Raw genomic sequence first — 16,388 nt, 5'->3', positions numbered from 1 at the left:
TTTGCACTCCTTTTAAATAGTAAATGGAGAGGATAGGGGCGGCTGCTGCTGTCTCCCGCAGTCTAAAATCTTCATCCAAGATTAAAGTTGAGACAATGGAGCCTGGGTCCAGCCCTCAGAGTCCTGCTTACCTCATCTAAGATGCGGTTTTTAGCACGTGTGATTGCAGAGTTGAGGGCATTAATCCAGGACTCTTTCTCTTCTGGACTCACAGCCAGGAAGATCAGATTTGGTGCCTACAAAAGAGGGAATTCAGGTCAGTGCCAGTGACTAAACTCATACAGAGATGCTTTCACGCTGTCCCTGCCCACAGAAAAGCTACATGGCCTTTACAGCTGGCTTGCCTTAGTGGGAAAATGCAAAGCAGACCTGATCCTCCAGTCCTGCAAAATGGCACTGGTCTGCCACACACTGCACCTGGCCTCTCTGCTTCTTGGCAGCCCTTTGCAAAGCAGACCATGATTCCTTACAGTACCCAGCTTTTCAAACCAAAAGCTGTGTACCATATTTACTTCCCTCGTGGCTGCAGTTCTTCCTTCCCCCTCTTTGCCCTCCCACACACCATCCTAGATTTTGCCCTCATCAAACGATGATGCAGCCTTTCTGTGCGTCTGCTGCTCACATGCGATTTATCTGTTGCCACCTCAGATTTTGACAGAGTCTGTTAGACAAGCAGCTACAGTAGGTACCCACAGAAGGAACCTGATTTTCCATACTTTGATATGTCAGATGCACACTGAGGGCAGAGCAGTTCTGAAAATACAGCATGTACAGGGGATGTAGGATCCTTAGGGTTTTTTTTAAGTTAGATACTCAGTAGAAATGAGTTTTAGCCTTCACAGCATTTTGTTCAATTCTCTCCATTGCTCAGGGCGCTTGGGGACAGTGCAGCCGCTTTCCATTTTCCCTTCCCTTTTCGCATTTCATGGTGTTATACAATCCTTATCAAAGTGCGGGGCGGGCAAGCTTGGTCTACTGAAACAAGTCAGAATGAGTAGTGTAAATCCAGATCACATGTGTGGCTGTGGGTGGGTGCGTGCCAGAGACAGCTTGTAGTTGGAGACTGGCTCTCTTTTTGCAGTGGCAACTGAGACCTTGTGGGAAGTCCTGCTCCTAGGTAGCAGTGCCCCCATTCTGGCACTCGTTAGCTTTCCTCTGGGCAGAAAGTACTCCTGGGACAAATTCCCGTGCAGTTCTTTTGATGCTGCCCAAATCTGGGCAGCAAACCCAGGGACCATCAGCACCCCTCCCTTCCCTGTCTCCTCCTGTGAATAAACAAGTGCAGTCAGCTAAACCACAACTGCCACAAGTGGCAGCAGTAAAATGGCTTTGTCCTTGCTCCTGGCAAATGTTCTGATACCTTCCTTTGCCAAAGTCAGAATACTCTCAGGTAAATGGATCCAGAGCTAAGTGCTTGGTCATATTTGCTTAGTACACCAGAGGCCTGAGTCCTCTCCCAGCAGAAACGCTGCTTCTCTTTCCATATGCCACTGTTGCTATCGGTCCTGATGTGGTAAATGGCCATTCATATATTTTAAACCACGAGACATGATCTGGACTGCTACACAACTCAGGCTATCCAGTTTCACCCCCCAATTACTGTGTCAAACCTCAGGCCTGGAGCAGGCAACTGAGAGGCAGCCTGGCCTGCACCAAGAGCTAATGGCTTTCTTGGGCTGACCGTGTGCTTGAGAGCAAAGCGTACCGTGTTTCCAGGCTGTCTGGAGTGGGCGAGGGTAAATTTGCTGTGGTTCTTTTTGCTTCTGCTTTTGGACTTCCTGAGCTCTTCACATTTCTCATAATCACTCAGGTCAAACATTTCCTGTATGTTTTTTTCATCTTTTACCTGCAAAACAAAAATAAAATTACAGCCTTGCAGATGTCAGAGAGGCAGTAGTAACAGGGCTGCTGCTCCAAGCCAGCGGGGTGTCTTGCTGAGCTGCTGTGTGCACAGGGTGTTTCAATGTACAGAATGTGTGCTGGAGCCTCTGGTGTGTTAGGTGGTCACTGAAACATTGTGCAAGAGTTTTCCACCTTAAGACACAAATGCAGTAATGGCACTATTAGCTGGGGAGTGCTACACTTGGTTTTGGGGGGGAGAAGCAGAGATTTTCAACATGATAGTTTTGACTTGAGTCTCTTCTGGAATGAGGGGGACATATTTATTAGGATAACTTGAAAATCACAGTCTCCTAGGTTAATTCCTGCTTTGCTACAGATTCCTTTGGGACTTAACTGCCTCTCCCACCCCCAAAGTTACTGGTGCTAGGCTGAACTGATATGCAGGTGTGATCAGACACAGTTCTTATGCTCGTGGACCCTCAAAATGAACAGGATTTACTCCAGCAGCAAGGAGAGGACCCTGTCTGCTAGGAGGAGGTTCATGCAGAGGCAGGAGATGCTGGGAGGAGGTGTACTTTCATCTGCTGATTAAAAGGGGCTATCATATTAGCGCTTGTTGCTTTTCTGGAGAGAGCATAACAAAAGTTTGAGGGATAAAGATTAGCACTTCCTATTTTTACCCTGGTGATATTACTGAAACCTGTGCTGACAGCTGATTTGGGGGGTGGATAAAGCACATCCAGTCCCAGATTACCGACACGATGCGTGTGCTGCTCTCCCCTGCTGCTGAGCCTCATCCCTTGTGAAGGGGCCATGGGCAGAACTCATCCAGGCACCAGTGACTGCCCAGATCGTGGAGTTTGTTTCAGCAGCTGCTTGCCAGGCTTTCACTGGTGGGTGGCTGGCCAGGTCTCCAGAGACCTTTGGCAGTCAGGGGATTTGTGGAAGGTTTCAAGAAGGAAGAGAGTGCTCGGGCTTGGCCGTCACTGACAGAAGCATTTCTTCATTGTCCTTTAGAGAGCCATCGAGTGGCCACTTTGTAGCTTCTACAAGATCTCATTTCTTCCACATCCATTCCCCAACACTTTCTGTATCAGCCACGGTATGACAGGCACGCAGCTATAGATAAATATTGCAGACCTTTAAAGATGTGACTTGCACAGGGTCACAAAGGCTGTGTGGCTGAGCTGGGGAGGAAGCCAGGGTTCTTGACGCTGTCCCATGACAGACAGGCCCCTGGCGTGAAGGTGCCACTGCTCAGAGGATACTTGGAGCAAAGAAGTGAATGCGCAGCCTGTCTTCTGCCTGGCCCCCTTTAGTTTTGTATGGCCTTCCTTTTCACTGCTCTCTTTAATGCACTATCCTCACATCCCACGTCTACAACAGGGCAGCTCTACTCTTTCCACAGTAAACATAAGGAATGTAGGTAACTGGGATGGGAAAGAACTTGGTTTTGCGTGTCCGCTAAGGACAGAACTGTAGCAGGCTCAAATCCATGTCAATCTGCTTAATCCGACTCCAGCCAGGGTCATTACAGGCTGGGATCTGCAGTGGAGTTCGAGTAACTCAGGTGGCAGAAAGGCAGACAGTCATGAGGTCTTAGCTCTTGGATTTCTTGAAAGGACTCCACCCATTTAATATGTTTCCTCCCTAGTTTTGGGAGGCACTGAAGGAATTCCCCATGTTTTTTTCAATAGAAGTTCAACAAAGAGGCTGACTAAAATGCTGTAACCAGCTTCCTAACCAGAGACGCAGATAAACTGACCGTCTGGCCTTGCATAATGACTGCAGTTCCCCATCTATCCTTTTTCCTTCTATCCCCTGAGTTTGTCTTCAAGAAGTAGGAGGCAGACACAGTACACAGCTATTCTTGAAGCCCCAGAAGCTACTGCTTATTTCTGCTTATAACAGCCACTGTGCATGGGCTATTATGAACAGATATGGAAATGTATCTCACAGATAAGGCCTATCTACATATCCTCCCCATGCATTTCTAATCGGCTTTTATCTCTTCCCAGTACCATCCTACAATCCACCTCTTTCCAAGAATCTTGGCTGAATTCAGCCCTATTCATTTGCAGCAGGAAAAGCTGATCCCCTCTGAGCCCCCAGCTGTGAGACAGCAGCTGAGGCAGGAGTCCTTACTCCAGATGTTTGCTCATGTAGGTCACTGGGACTTCCCCAGCTCTTCCCTCCTTTCTCAGACATGCAGAGCCTGCACTGTGAACTCATGGGAGCTGGGACTCAAATATCTTGCCTCTAGGAACATCTACAGGAGGCTGCAGAAAGGATGGGTGTAATTGGTTCAGATAAATACCCTTTGGATGTACTAGTCCTTTAAAAGACTTGGACTGACAAGTGCCAGGGCTCTAACACCGTGCTTGTCTACGCATGATGCTCACGCATGATGCTCAGACGGTGTATCACTTTCACCAAAGTGCCATATGTGTGTGTAGACCAGTTACAAAATGCTTAAGAACTGAGAATAAGCAACATCTATTTGCATTAAAAGGATGATGTCGGGGTCTCATTTCTAAGTTGCAGACAAGGTGGGCAGGTTCAGCCTCCCTCCCTCCCCCCCCAGGTATTTTGTGAGGGTGGGTGCACGCTTGGCTACTGTTAAGGATGTGGGCCAGAGTGAGTCAGGTGCCTAAGGGTATGTCTGCCCTTCAGCCAGAGCTGCAGCACAGGGAGGAAGGGCAGGTTCGTGCTCACTTTGAATTGATTCCCTCTTGTACACAGCCTTGGTAGTATAATAAGGCCATAAAATGAATGGGGCTGTAATTTAGTCATTTGAATGTGGCTTTGTTCTGCCTTGGTGGTGGGAAGAGGTCTCAGCATCAGCCTGAAATGGGCTCCATTGCGGTAGTGCAGTGGCAGTGATTTCACAGGGCACGGGAAGGACAGCACTCTTGTCTCACAAGGGGCATTGCCAACTAATTTCCCCCTCTCTCCTGCACTGAGACATGGAGGCAGAGAAGTAAGCAGCAGAGCAAAAGAACAGAGCATTCAGTGTGTAAACAGTGAAACTAGAGAGAAGGAAGGTGAAAGGCAAAATGCTGTAACCAGCCAGCTCTTTTGTCCTTTGTGGGAGGCTACTGAGGCCAAAAAGAGGGAGGTGGTGGCATGAATTACAGAACTGAGCAACCTCAGAGGCAGGAGAGAATGAGTGCTCAGAGGCTGAAGATAGTCATGCAGCCCATCCTTTTTAAAAAAAAGCAAAAAGCAACCCCTGAAGATGCACAAAACTCTGGAACCACGTGGTCAGCGAAGCCTAAATCCTGGTCACCTACGTCAATAGGAGGTGGGTGACAAACCTGCAGGGTGTCTATTCTCCTCCACATTTTCAGTGAGATTAGAGCCACGCAAATAAAACCCTTCAGGTTTCACCAGCAGAGAATTTGGCTTGATGTGTTCCCAGCACCCAGGCAATGTATGGGTCTTTGCATGAAGTTTTGGAGACCTTTGGGAAGAAGTAGCCTCAGGTCTCAGTTCTCAGTAGGAGGGAACGAAGCATGATTTCTCTGTCACCCGGTGTGGTTTGTAAGGGGAATGGCAGGGGCAGCACAGTAGCATTGATCTTCATTTATGTCAGGGTGACCTACCACAGCTTGTCACGCACCCAGGGTGCTCTGTGTCTGAGGAGTTAATCCTAGTACTGGAGATTTACTATGACCATTACATTTGCTTGTTTGTTTTCTTCTTCTTTGGTGAATATAGATTAAATACAGATTTTTGAAAGTGAGGGGTGATTTTTAGTCTCAGATGCTAAACTTGAAACACTTCAAGAAAAGGTCTGATTTCTGGGAAGGGCTGAGTATGTCCTCTGAATAGTCTTCAGTCTGGTCCCCCATCCCCAAACAGTTTGTCTAACTTGCAGAGAAGATGGCTTAAACAGTCTCTCCAGGACCTGACAGTTCCTCTTTTCTACAGATCCTTTTAGGGAGTCAAAAAGAAGCTTCCCTCTCCGGGGTGGTGTATCCTCTCCTGTCCACTGCACGGGGTTGCACACCTGCCTGTGAAGCAGCTGGGGCTCTGCAGACGTAGCTATTTTTTGGATCCTGCTGCTTTCACTAGCCTTTCTTAAGGTCTCCCACACTGTAGTTTGAGGCTGAGAGGAATCAGGGACTGTTTGGCTTAATGTGCTAGGAAGGGAGAGGCCTGGATGGTTGATTTTGGCAAAATCATTCCCAGCTGGGAGGTGGCCAGCAGGTCTTTCCTTCCTCACAGCTGCTGAGTGCCTGGCATGCAGTGAGCTGACTCAGAGCTTGGTGGGCAGGTAGGTCCTGTACTCCTCACCCTGCAGGGAAGCTCTGGATTGAAACAATTAAGGTAAATAAATCCCAGCAATTGCTGCCATGGGTGTCTGCTGGCTTTGCTATCTGTATTGCACCTGCCCTAGGCAGACAGAACAATTTCTTGTCCTGGGGTTCAGCCTGGCTCCTCCCCATGCTCCCAGAAATGCTTCCACGCTCCAAGTAGGCTAGGCAAGGGAAAGAAAACTCAGACACAGAGCAGTGTCCCCCATCACCTAAGACAAAGCCAGGTCCCTAAAGCAGGGTGTGTTAGACCCTGCAGCCATTAGACCAGACAGTCCCTGCACCCCCAGTGGCAGCTGCCACTGCTTGGGGTGTAGCTCCACTGCAGACAGCCATGCAGCCACTGGCTAATCTGGGCCTGCAGTCAGCGGTGAGATATACTGAGGCTGACATTGCTGGCGCATTGCTAAAGTTCAAGGAGGGGAGCTGCATTCCTCACACGCCTCGCCCCCGCAGCTGCTGCCCCAGCAGGGTCAGCCCAAACGTATGCCAGCCACGACGGCACTCCCTGTGTCTCTGGGACGTGGCGATCCTATGGACATGTAGGGCATCAGAACATCAGCCATGGTACTCAAAGTACCTTCTCTCAAAGGCTTGTAGGGCTTATTTCTAGCCTTCCAGCTAGTCATGCTTCCAAAGGTCTGTTTTCTCTTGTGTGAATGCTCCTTTACAGCATTCTGGCAATGGGAGGATCCCTAATGCGGTTTAAATTAACTGCCCCTTGGGTGTCTTGCTGACAGAGAGTTAAAATTCCCTCCCTCATCAAGCTGTCACCTGCAACAACTCCAAACCTCCTTGATTCAGATCTGGGCTGCAGTCACTCAGTCACCAGGCAGAGTTCTGCAGTTTTCCTTAGATTTGTTTGGTGGTGATTTGCCTGAGCAGTTCCCTGTTGAGATGTGACATGCTCAAAGCAAATGCAGAAGGTGCAGAAAATCACAAGACACCAAGTGTAACATATCCACGAGACATTCAAGAGGTCATAATGTGTCTCAGGGTGTAACAAGAAACCTACAGATTCTTGGTAAGGCTGAATATCCAAACATGGGCAGTCTCGGGGACAGCATCAGCCATGTTCCCCTCTCAAGCTAGGATGAAAGTTTCACTTCCTCAAGCTGAGCAGTTCTACCATCTATCAAGGGACAGAAATTTCTGCGGAGCTTAGCTAAAATCAGGCTGTCGCTAAGATAGGAATTCACGCATGTCTGCAACACGAGCTCTGGCAGTGCCGGGAAGCAGCAGTGGTGAGGGGACTGGCAGGTGACGGGGGAGACCTGAGTTTAATGGCCTGGTCTGTCACTGGCTCTTTGTTCTTCTCAGTTCCCTGGCTGCACAGGGGAGGTAACTGTGCGGTTCTGGTCTGCAAGGGAACTAGAAGAAGAAATACAGGAAACATTGGGAGAGTTTCAGGTATTACATTAACAGAGACCTGCAAAATGCTATGCACAGGGGGTAAAATTGCCTGTGTACAGCTGGACACTGCAGATGGTCCAATTTTTCCTTCTTTAGTATCAGTTAACGTGCATGTGTGGCAAGAAGACAGGGATATAGATTGTGTGTTTGTGCAGTCACTGGTGCAGCAGGACCATGGTTTCAGCCAGAGCCTCTGGACTTCGGTAGAATAGAAGTGGCAGTGCTCCAAGAGACTGCCTCCCATCTGCACACCTGCATCCTGAGTGGGAGATTGCACCATGAACTCGGTAGCTCAAGGGCATGAGCATGACCTTCCAGGCCTTTTCACTGCCAGACTGCTGCCCTGAGCTAATGAGGGAGTGGCAGCAGAAAATTGCTACCTACTCCAGTCCGTTGCCCCAAAGAGTTATCAGCCAAGGCTACCAGAAACGCAGGTCTCTCAGAATCAACTGGCCCCTGAACAACACCCTATGCTGGAACCAGCTCTTTTGTATCCCAGTGCTGTGCTGTAATCCCAAGGCCGTGCTGCCTCATCTCACAAACTACCTCTGTTGCAGGGAAAGGGAGTCAGGCTGTGTGTTGTTTGTGCCTAAGTGTTCTTTGACCCTCTCTCTGGTTGTGCAGGACGGTGTCATTGAGACAGAAAAGACACTTCACTGAAACTTTTCACCTTGCTCTGCAAAGTGTAGAGCAAGAGCAGGAGAGGAAAGGAAGGGGCAGCACGTCTCAGCCATGCAGTCACAGACTATTCTTGGCTACAGCCGAAAGCCAAGGGTTTAAACATCAGACTGACACTTAGTACCAGCCCTGTCCGTAAACACGTATGTAGTTGCACAGCTCTGATTTACACCTTGTGCACGCTGAATGCAGTGGACAGCAACATATTTTCTTCACCTACCAACCACAGACATGACACAGAGCCAAGAAAACATGGCCACCCCATACACAGAGGCATTCACCAAGTGCAAATGCACACCATAAAGCGTTGTCACAGTACCAAGTGTGCGAACAGCACATGCACAGAAACACCACAAGTACTTTGCAGGCTCCATCACATGCATGAAACATGTATGTGAATGTTAGACACTACTTTGAATGTGCACAGACATGCACACGCCCCTTCCAGGCAGAGAGCGAGCTGTGCAGTGTTTGATGGTGCTGTAACAAATAAGGAGCGAGAACAGACTACTTTTCAAGTGCTCTTGTGCTAATTGAGTCGATGCTTTTGGTAGCAAACAAGAAAAGGCTTAAGGAAGCCCCGAGAAGCATTTCCTCATTAACATCTCGTCATCACAGAGTCCGTTCATGCTGTCTGGACAGCCTTGGGCTTCCTGACAGGAAGTGGTAGGAGCCCAGCTGTGTCTGTGTTAGTCTGACTGCTATTCCCAAGTGTAAAGCAATAACAAAGCTGTGCTAGAAACAAGAGAACAATTACCAGAAATTTGCAGGGGGGGAGGGAACCTGTGTGGAGGACAGCAAGGGGAAAGAATGCAAAAATGATACTGAGAAGATGTTCTTTTGCTTAGCAGAGCTCAGCTCACTTCAGCACATCTTGTCTTGCATGTTTCTGCCCTGAATGCTTTTTTTGGCTGATGACCAAATACTTAATAATGAAGGGGTTTTTTTGCATAAGTTCACAGAGTTCGGCTTGCAGCAGGGGTACAGATCTCTGTGCAGGCTCAGAGCCCCTGGCTGAACAAGGTCTGTAAGCCTCAGCTACCATTTTGGTGTGTGGTTGGAAGAGCCAAAGGGTCTAGGTGTTAGAGCAGGTTTCACAGGTTCCAAAGGTTGATGCCCTAATAACAGAACATAACTCAAAAGCCCTGTTTGCATTTTCCAGGTGTATCAGCTGGTCTGATAAAATATATTTCCTCTCCTTACAGGCTTGGCTTCTGCCAAGCAGAAAGCCCAGGCTTCCATCAGGCATTCACATCTTCTCCTAACCAAAATAAATAAATCAGGGCTAGTCTCTAACCTGCAAGCCGAGGTCCTAGGTAGGCAATTGAAAAAGCACGCAGATTCCCAGCAGGTATCAATGTGGATATTGATGGGATTTTGGTAGTCTGACTCTGCTTGTGGGAGTTAGCCTTTTGAAAACCTATCCATTCAACCCTTCCAGATACCAGACTGGTGCTTAGCTCCAAGCAGTTTTATTGCTCCGTGTTGTCTTCATGCAACATCATTACCTGCCCTGAGCTGACATCTTTCCCAAGGGATCCCACAGTGTGTGACAATTGTCCCTTCCTAGGCACCTTGTGCCTTAGGGAGATGAGTGTTATTAGCCCTGCTTTCCAGATGGAGAAATTCAGGCAAAAGTAAATAAATGTCTGGTTTTAATTCATTTAGTGAGTGCATGGCACAACTGAGGATAGCATTCAGGAGTCCTGGTATTTAACCCCTTCTTCTGTGGTGCTTTGAGCTGACAGGGAGAGGACAGGAGTCCTGCTTTACCCACTAAACAACCTGCCTTCTGTTCTAGAGCAGCCACTGAGCTTAAGAGGAGCTGACAAGAAACACCAAGGTTAATATGAGTTAACTCATAAGCTCATAAGCTCCACGTTGCTCTGATGGCTTTGATGGAACAAAAATAATTTATAGCAGAGGAGGACTTTGATCTTTTGCGGAAACAGACAATTGAGTCTCCTCTCCCATCACTGCAGAAATCGAACTGAGATTCAACCTGTATAGTGACCATTTCCACTAGAGTTTTCTATTCACGTCTCCTCAGGGGCTCTGCTACTTAATTCTCTCTCTGCCTGCATCCAGTGCCTACCCCATCAGCCACACCAGCAGTGGCAGGGATTCAGAAGTGGAAGGGCCTTTCTCCAGAGCAGCGAAGAGCCTCTCACACAACTCATCAGCGCAACCCAGCAGTGGCTCCATTTCCTCCACTGGGCTTAATCTGGTGTGTGAAAAAACAAAAGAGGCTCCGTCCTGTTCTGATTGACAAATCCCAATTTATTAAGCTATTTGCAGGAGCTGCAGGCACCTGCTGCCAGGAAAGCGAGCATACAGAGGGAGCCTCGTGCTCCAGGAGCAGAGTTCTGAACATGTGTTAGGACCTGTGGACAGGACGGAGTCCTGGCTATGGGCCTCCCCGGGGCAGATCTCAGTTCTTGTTGGTATGTGAAGGCCTGGATTTGCTAAGGAATAAAGGTCCAGTCAGTATCAAAAACCCACAACGTGTTAAAAGACTCGTCTGTCTTTGAACAGAGAGTCTTGGAAATGCACAGCAACAGGGAGTCACACCAAACACATGCCCTCCGTCCACACACACGCACACAAGCGTGCTCACCCAGACAGGCAGTGCACTGTAGCACGTGCCAGGTGGCTGGAGCCACCTCGTATATTGAGATTCCCGGAGATGCTGGACCCAGTGACACAGGCATATTCTTCATTCCCACAGGCACACAGAGTCACTTCAGTGCACATGCAGGCAGCCAGATGTTACCTCTGTAACCACATTTCTACACAACCACAGTTTCTTCCATATAAAGACATAGGCAGTCACTGCTGCATGTTATTTATGGTCTTTCACACACATATTCATACGCGTAGAGCCACAGTGCTGCTTCAATTGCACATGTGTTAGTTTTTTCCCTGTAAAGAAATACACACACGCTCCCTGAAACAAACACAAGTGCTCCTTGTTCAGAACTAGCACCCACATGGCCCCTCAGCCAGCCTCGTCCCTCTTCTGGGCTCAGAGCACACAGATATTTGAGCGGTAGCTACCTGGACATATTTGGGAGGGAGGGATGGACAGACAGACATCTTTTTCCTGCACATCTTCACTGGTGTAGATTACTGTATGAATACATTCTCGCTTGTGCAGGCTTTCCTTAGCCAAGTAGAGCCTTTTGCTGTCAGTTTATTCTCCAGGGTTCAAACAGTTGAGGTACTGGAGAGAGACATAACCACCCACCCAGCAGTGCTGGGTGTCCAGGACATCCCAGTGGTACTGCAGCCAGTGGCAGTCTAGCTGGTGACTTCAGGGTGGCCAGGATTTTGGAAAACACTCTTGTTTTCCCAGGCAAGATCCAGAGTATTTCCCATCAAAGGGAGAGTTCGCACAACTGCTTAAAGGAGTGTATTGTGCCAACGCAACACGGCTTTGCTGTCCCAGACAGCTGCTGTGCAGGTCTGGGCTGCAGACAGAGGGTCTGGGAGGATCCTCCAAATGGGGCAGCTCTGGAGGAGTTTGCTAGCATGGAGCCCAGCCGCTCGGCTGGCCTCCCCTGCGAGCATTCCCCTGTTAGGAGTGCAGGCACCACAGCGTATTTGTAGCAGGTACTTCCAGAAGCTGCTCAGGGCTTATGGGCACTGAATAGCTTTCTGGAAGTGCCCTTTCCCTCTCCCTAGCAAAGGTACTCTGAGGAGGTCCTAAGCTCTGGCAGAATGCAGCCCATGGGCTCAGGTGGTCAGTGCAGCCTGGGTGGCAGTCGGGCCTCCTGTCCCACCTGCAGAGACACTGCAGTGACAGTCCCAGAGTTCTTGTTCTGCCTTTGCTTCAGCAGAGCCAAGTTTCCTCCTCTACCCACCCATATGACTCCTTCCCCCACTGAATGGTGGTGAGATGTTCCTGTGTCTCTCTCTAAGTCCCCCCAAAACCACATACACAACCTCCCTGCTAAATCAACTGTGAATTACAGTATTATTCAATCCCACCGCTGATACTGCACCTTCACACCTGCTTGAAGGACCATACAGCTTCCTGCTAACATTGTTAAGAATCTATCTGCCCAGCCTGCAGGGAATTCATAATTACTGAGCTGCCTAGTCCTGCCTATTCCCAATCCTGCCCATTCCCAATCCCTTCCCAGCAGTTCCAACTGTGTTGGCACAGCCGATACAGTCTGATCTGAGCAGGCACCTCCCCTGTCATTTGGACTTGGTCATAATTATTCCCTTCTCTGGCTCAAAAAGTACAAGCTCCAGTTCGATCCCCGTTAACTGGGCTTAAACATATGTTTCTGCTCAAGCACATGCTTCAGTGCTGCCTTGAATCGGGGCCCCAGTACAGAAAAGGCATTGACCCAGACTGGTAGAACACGAGGCAGCAGGTAAAATCCTTCCAGCCATGTAATCTGTCTGTCTAGCAGTTTCTAAACTCTGATCTGTGGCCCCAGAGGTATGTGAGCTGCTTGTAAGAGTCATGCAAGACAAGCAGGCCTGCTGTTGAGAAATACATGCTGTACAGTCTGCGTTACTACTGGAAAATTTGGAAGGACCACAAATCAAAGGAGATTTGTACGACTCGCTGTGTACCTCTCACATCCATCTTTCCATCTAACTTTTCCCATCTATAAATGTATCTATAGATTCATCATAGGTTTAGTGTCTCACTACCACTAGGGTTGCCTACAGTCTCTAATCTTTCTTTTATTATGTCTCTACCTGCGCATTTCTAAGGCACCCAACCGCACCCTGCAGACAACATTTATTCCCCACGCCTATGTCTTTCTCTGGTTCTGGAGCAGCCAAGACATCAATGGGAGCAAGCTGTGAAATGCCAACACATAGCTAAGCGCGACCTGGGCTTTCAGTCCACTTTTAGGTTCTTTCTGTGTTCTAATAACCCCTGATCCATCTGTACTTTGCCATGCCCCGTGATTCAATTAGCCTCTAAATCATATTATGCTTGGCGCTCTGGACCCTATTACCTCTCCAGATCCTCAGCTGGCAAAGCTGGGCCAGGCAGCCATGCATCTGAACAACAGACCACCCTGCAATGCCCGTCAGAGAGGGACCTCCACTTATGGGAGGAAACACACAGAGACCCAGATCCGTATTTTTACCCCAAACGCCCTGTCCTAACACCAGCCTGACTCCAGACAGCCCCTGTGCCTCTTCTTGTGGGTACAACTCTCACTAGTGCTAGCGATTAGTTTTTAAAAGGTAATCAGAGGGAGGAGTGCTGTTGCCTGGGGAATTCTTCCTGATGAATTTATCAAGACAAAAACTAAGGGGGGAGGCTGTGCAAGGACAGCTGGATCCCAGCCTGCCAGAGCCTGCAACACTCAGCCTGATAGTCACATCCAATTAAGTCTAATGTAAACACTACATTAAACCCCAAACCCCAGCCAATGGTGAGCAGAGATGAGGGGGAGGAGAGGGGACACGTTTTTCAACAAGGTGTTGAATCCGTGGTTAAATTTCCCTGTTGTCCTCTTGCGGGGTGGTTCAGGGGCAAAAAAATACAAGAGATAAGGGCTCGATTCCAGTTGGGAGACCACAGTTATTTCCAAATAGAGCAGTGCAGCAGCTGGGAACAAGACCACTGTCGAACTTAATGACAGAGGACAGGCACAGAAGGAAGCTGGCATTTTCATCGTGGCGGAAAGAAGGATGAGGGTTTTAACTCTTGCTAAGTGAATCCTTTCATGTGTCCAGTGCTGGGAAAATGTCTCCCAGCCAGAGCTGTCTGTGAGACTCGCTGTTGGAGCTGACACACCAACCCAGGCCAGGTTTCTCCGCTGCTGACTTGGGGGGAAGAGAAGCCCCTGAGAAACCTCCTCAACGCAAGCTGGCGATGGAGGGGCGATGTCTGGGCAGAGGCGCTGGGGAAAGGCTGGGGCTGCTCGGCATGTGCTTTTCATATGCAAAGGGAAGGAAGGGGGGATGGGAAAGGAAAATGAAACCGATCGTACCTCCTTCTCCGAGATGTAAAGCTGATCTCCCTTCAAAACCACATAACGGTTTTTCCAGATTTCCCTAAAAATGCCTTTCCCGCAAAATTTCCGCACCCAGCCGACCTTCTCTGGCTGCACAGATTGCTGGTTTCCATCCTGTTGCCCCTAACACAAAGAGAGAGGGAAGAAAATGGGGGAAAACTGTTATTATTCTTGGTTTTACACTCCTCTTCTCCCCCTCTCCCTCTTTGCCCAACTTTTGCCTCCCCCTCCCTCTGGCCCCTCTCTCCACCAAAGCTGGGACCAAGGTACTTTGCTTGATTCACTCTACATAGATTTTTCTGCTGCAGACATGAAGCAACAACAGTAATACCGAGGGGACGATGCAAAAATTGCAAGCAGGGTTTTCACTCTGTGCATTATATAAGAAAGGCTGTTATGTTACATTCGCCTCATACAACGTGCATTTGTCTGTGGAAAGAGGAACAGGAGGCTGTTGGGGAGAATTTAAACTAGCTGACTTTTTTTTACTGCAGTGAAAATTGCATTTTTGAGCCTTTTATGAACAATTAATCCTAGAGGCGAAATCTATGTATGGGTTTATATTTAAGATTCCTTCATAGACAGCAATAAGATCTCTGGGCACAGCAGACACACACATACAGCACAGAGCAGACAGAGAGCGACAGATAGATGGTGTCTCTGTATTTTATCATTTCCTTGTGATCAAAAATGAAAACTGCCTGCCTACATCGCTCCGCACTAAACGGCAAATAGTATCGCCTGGCAAATTCAAGAGGAAGGAGAGGCGCTGGGCAGTAGGAGAGAAGGAGAGACGAGTGCTGGGTTTGGTTTTGTTTTGATCTGATTAGGGGTTTTTTTTTGCAAGGCAAGGGCTGGGGGGGGGGCGGGGAGCAGAGGCAAAGTGAACAACTGGAAATCAAGAGACAAGCCCCCCTCCCCAAAATATCCGGGAGCTTCCCCCGCCCCACCGTGCCCCAGAGAAGAACCGATTCAACTCACCCTTTTTGCAGAATTATTTTTTTTCATCATTCCTTGGTGTGCTGCGCTGGAGGGAGATTGGGGGGGGGGGATCAGAGAGGGCCTCCTCTTGGGGAGAGCGTGGCTGGGAAATACACAGGGTACCTCCTCTTACTCCCTCTCTGTCTTCACCCTTTGTAGATTACAGAAGCTCTCTAGTTACATTAAGACCAGCCCGCCTCTGTAATACATCCTTAGCCATACAGACACAGCATCCCCCCCCACCAACCGGCACCACCACCACCATCACTGAGCTCTCGTGGGCTTGCACTGGGCTGGCCTGGGCTCCCGAGCTCCATCTATAGCCGTGCGCGTATGACGTCTGGAGTTCACAATAAAGGGCGAATCGCAGCCCACGAGGGTTTTTCTTCTTTGTTTCTGACTCACTGCTGATGTGAGTGGCTGGATGTGTGTGTGGCTGGATGTGAGTCTGTCGAGGCTGGGGTCAGTGGGGGGGACGGGAGCAGACAGCACATTGTCAGATGTGTCCCCTCCCCATGTCCGAGCCACATTCCCAGCTGTGTCACAAGGTCACTGCAAAACTTCCTGGGAGACGGAAAAGCGGCCAGGTGGCACTGGGAGGGTTTTCTGCCAAGAAAGTGGCGGAGGGTTTAGAAGTATAAACAAAAGCACCCTGCAGAGAGGAGCAGGGAGGAGATTCCCTGGGGAGGGAGTCAGGGGAGAAGGGATGGCTTCCCAGCAGTGAGGGTCTGGTAGCAGGGAATTACACTGCAAAAAGACAGTGAGATTCAGAGCACAGCTTCCTAAAAGTGAGGAGTTGCTTGGCTTCTTAAAAAATACCCTTTTTCTGCTTATTTGGTCTCCCTCCTGTATGTCCTGCGAGTCTGGAATTATCTGAGCATGGGACTGAGGTCATAGACTGGGTTTATAAGAGAGATGCATGAAAAAGAGGGAAAAACAGAGAAAGAAGAAAGTAGTTCTGTTCAGAACTATATAGATAAAGAGATTGATAAATCATTGATCAATTGATCAGTTGCTTGCTTTACAGTGAAAACCTTCCATCTGATCCTTAGTCTGGCGCACACCCACACTACTGATTCTAGACTGTATTTTAACCCAAGTACTTTGGAATTAATGCGTTGAGAATACTGATGATGTACTTGTGCTGCTAACATCTCTT

General features: G+C 48.8%; 1 protein-coding gene across 4 annotated transcripts in view; it reads right to left on the bottom strand.

The window, feature by feature from the left end:
• PLEKHO1 (pleckstrin homology domain containing O1) overlaps nt 1-15,663 on the bottom strand; it is a 36,791-nt gene extending 21,128 nt beyond the window's left edge. For all 4 annotated transcript variants that reach the window (XR_012652265.1, XR_012652264.1, XM_075040814.1 and 1 more), the window contains exons 1-4: nt 15,230-15,663; nt 14,225-14,371; nt 1,706-1,846; nt 132-236 (exon numbers count right to left, since the gene is read on the bottom strand). Coding sequence is in view for 2 of the 4 variants with exons in the window: in XM_075040814.1 (XP_074896915.1) it covers nt 132-236; nt 1,706-1,846; nt 14,225-14,371; nt 15,230-15,259 (423 nt within the window). In the remaining 2 variants the exon portion in view is untranslated. The remainder of the gene's footprint in view (nt 1-131; nt 237-1,705; nt 1,847-14,224; nt 14,372-15,229) is intronic.
• Nucleotides 15,664-16,388: the final 725 nt, after the last annotated feature.

This window comes from Buteo buteo, chromosome 11 (genome assembly GCF_964188355.1).
Source record: "Buteo buteo chromosome 11, bButBut1.hap1.1, whole genome shotgun sequence".
Classification (NCBI taxonomy): Eukaryota; Metazoa; Chordata; class Aves; order Accipitriformes; family Accipitridae; genus Buteo; species Buteo buteo.
The sequence above is the reverse complement of the archived record's forward strand: the minus strand, read 5'-3'. Positions and strand labels throughout refer to the sequence as shown.